Here is a 3,373-nt window from a genome sequence, read left to right as displayed (position 1 = left end):
TTTCATTTTAAATAAATCATAACAGTTATTTTATTGAATCCTTATAGATGGTCAGTGAAATAACATTTGTATTAAATTTCAAATATAAAATATTTGTTTAATTTAAATTATTATAAATTATTAAATTAATTATTGTAAATTATTGTAAATTGGATCGCTAAAATGTAGTTCATTTTTCGTGCACGAGTTTTTCCTCGATCAGCTGATCACGAAATCGGAATATGATTTCGCTTTGAATTGATTTAAACAATTCGTAGATGTCCGAATATATTTGCGTGTTTAATCCATACTATACTTCAAGTTAAAAATAACTTTTGATATGTTGAAAATAATTTTGTTAAATAATAAGTCTGACAATAAATAAAGCACTTGTTCTCTTCAACAGAAAAACTGTATCTAGTAATAGATTAGATCTAATTGTTTCTAATGATATCTAATCATAATCTCATTATTTTGTTAAAATACAAATAAATTTCTTAATCAATTTTTTTTAAATATTGTTTATACGCAACATTAACTAATTAGCTAATTATCAACAAAACTTAAAAATAATATTCTTAGGTGAGAAAATAGACATAATTTCAATTTTTTTATTATATTTGATTGCAGGAAAATTATTTGGACAAGATTTTATTATTATTTTTAAAAAATATAAAAAACGTTTCGTCGGTAGCGAAGTAACTTTTGTTTATTTTCGAAAAAAAAGGCTCCAATTAATCTTAAAGTATAGAAAGATACTATTTCACTATGCCATACTGAAGAGAACTGCTGGAACATTCAAACAATTTTTAAATCTACCGCCAAGACATCATGAACTCATATGAGATACCCACGAAGTTGCTTGTTGCGTTGAAATGCAAACATGTTAAATATTAAATTTTCATTAAACGCGCTAAATGCACCTCGATTTATATTTTGTAATTTTTCTTGTGGATTAATCTCTTTTTTTTTCAAAAACTTGTGGCTCTACAATGTTATAATCAGTAAGTATGACACATTATTATTACAGGAGCAATTTTTGAAAAAATACTCCATTTTAAGACTGACAACAATTTGAATTTTTATGTTCTTACCATGTTGACCGTAGCTTTCCGCCTCGACGATAGTTTGGTCTAATACAATGATTAAGGTTGCCAGATGGATGCAAATTAAACTCAGGATAAAGCAAACGCTGCAGGATTTGCTACGACAAAGTGATTCCGATTTCATTAATGCTGCATCGAGGCGAGGTGCGCCGCCTTTCGGTCGATTTTCGATGTTACCCATTATTGGGGTGCATACAACAAAGGAAACTGCGTAATTTAATTTACTATCCTCTGTGAATTCTCAATTACTTTAGGCAAAGCGTAAAGAAGGTTATTAAATCTGTAAGGGGAAAAATCGATAAATTGCAAAATCAACGACGCTCAATAACTATTCGAAATATAAAAAATAAATGTAAAGTTTTTAGATTTCTAAAATATAGATCTCAAAAATAAATGACAATATGTGTAATTTTTTTTTTAATTACAACTTCGAGACAAAATATTTTTAGTTCGATTTTTAGCGATTATTTATTATGAGTTGGGATTACTCCATATACGTTGTTATTTCTTCAATTTTAAATAAAATCACATTTAGAATAAATTTGCTCTATAATTGCAAAAATAACAATTAGCTGAATATTTCTTTGACACGCATAATTACTATTAAATATGTATACTATTAAAATATGTACTATTAAATATGTACGATTGATCAAAGATTGCTTCAATTTTACATGATATAAACAACATCTATATCAGTTTAATAAACAATAAATACACGACGATACAAAACTCTCTCGTAACTTCTTCTAAAAATTAATTAAAGTTAGAAAAGCTGCGCCACTATAGTCCACTATAAAGTAGCGAATAAAGCCTACCTTGGTACACTATCTCGTTTATGCTTTCTAGGACATTTGACTTTTGTTTTCGGATTACTTCATTAGCATGATTACTTTATCTGCGCATATCAACAAGTTGTATAATTCAGTCACAGTACAAAATCTAATTGTGAGAATATGTAATTGCCGTATTGTTTTTATAATAGTTCTTATCTCTATATGAAAAATTTTCATTCTACACAAAATTTCCCAATCTATTTGATTACAACAATTGACTACTTTTGATATCTGTATCAACTCTCTTATTCGTCGGGGTTATTTTTAACAAGGTCGGTCTAATCATAATTTAATGTGATAATACCGCAGAATTTTTAATTAGATTGATGATAACATTATGGGAGATAAGAAACATTCTTTTGAGGAGACGATAAAAAATACATTCATTGATATATATTCATTGATATATTAGGTGTAGTAAAAAGAAATCCATTATTTTTGCATAAAATTGAATGGAAAAATAAAGGATTTCTTTTTACTACACTACTAATATATTGTATTTATGCGCATAGATGTAACGATTTAATCTTTCTTTTAATTAGCGTATTTTATAATTCAGGAAGTTATTCTATTATTTGTATTTTTAAAAAATAATCATAAAAAATATTCATAATAATTATAAATCTTCTTGTTTGTTCTTTTCAAAAATTATCATCAAAACTATCACTAATTGATATAGTTTTCCTTTCTTAGAAATAAATCACAAAGAAGAAACACAATTTTTATTAACAATAAGTTTGGAAACAAGACCATTTATGTTAAATACAATATATTACTTTAAATACTAAACACCATTATGGTCTGAATATTAAGATGTTGAATTATTATATATTTATATAAATGAATTAATTTCAGAAATGATAATTGCGTGCCGATATGGTTGTCGAACTTTCAATGCAATCAATCTAAAATATTAATAATCCCCCCAAATTTTCCAAATTTAATCTTAAAAAACTGTAATAAACTTATTGCGAAAAATATTGCCTCGGCCGGAAGTCGAACCCAGATCTCTTGAAAATATTGGCTGCTGTAGCAATTTAGATGGATTAAAATGTTATACCATATTCAGTCAATCTTTTCTTTCAATATATATTCTCTCTTTTTTTTTGAAAATTATACAATATAATCATTTTTTTACACATTTACACAGTTTTTATGTATTCATCGAGCTCTTCCGCTGCATAACTGAAATACAAGAAATATTATGTGAAGTAGATACAAGAAATATGTATATGACAATAAGTATTAAAACACAACATAAGACTAAATTAAAAGTCATATGATCTTTTAATTGAAAACTTATTATTTAGTTTCTTCTTCTCAATCTTCTCCTCGCTCTATTATTCGGAAGAAAACTGTTTGTTTAAATTGGCGGCGATATGCAAAAAAATTTTTTAATAAAATTTGTTCCTAATGACACAATATCAACGACTTGTATTCAAATTCACGAAA

At 26.4% G+C, this 3,373-nt stretch overlaps 1 protein-coding gene across 1 annotated transcript in view; it reads right to left on the bottom strand.

Annotated features, from left to right (window-relative positions):
• LOC108693826 overlaps positions 1-1,266 on the bottom strand; it is an 18,057-nt gene extending 16,791 nt beyond the window's left edge. The window contains exon 1 of the mRNA XM_018202978.1: positions 1,074-1,266. Coding sequence (XP_018058467.1) covers positions 1,074-1,266 — 193 coding nt within the window. The remainder of the gene's footprint in view (positions 1-1,073) is intronic.
• Between the last annotated feature and the right edge of the window lie 2,107 nt (positions 1,267-3,373).

Source organism: Atta colombica, unplaced genomic scaffold, assembly GCF_001594045.1.
Source record: "Atta colombica isolate Treedump-2 unplaced genomic scaffold, Acol1.0 scaffold110, whole genome shotgun sequence".
In the NCBI taxonomy this organism is placed as follows: domain Eukaryota; kingdom Metazoa; phylum Arthropoda; class Insecta; order Hymenoptera; family Formicidae; genus Atta; species Atta colombica.
This window is presented reverse-complemented; position numbering and strand designations above follow the sequence as displayed.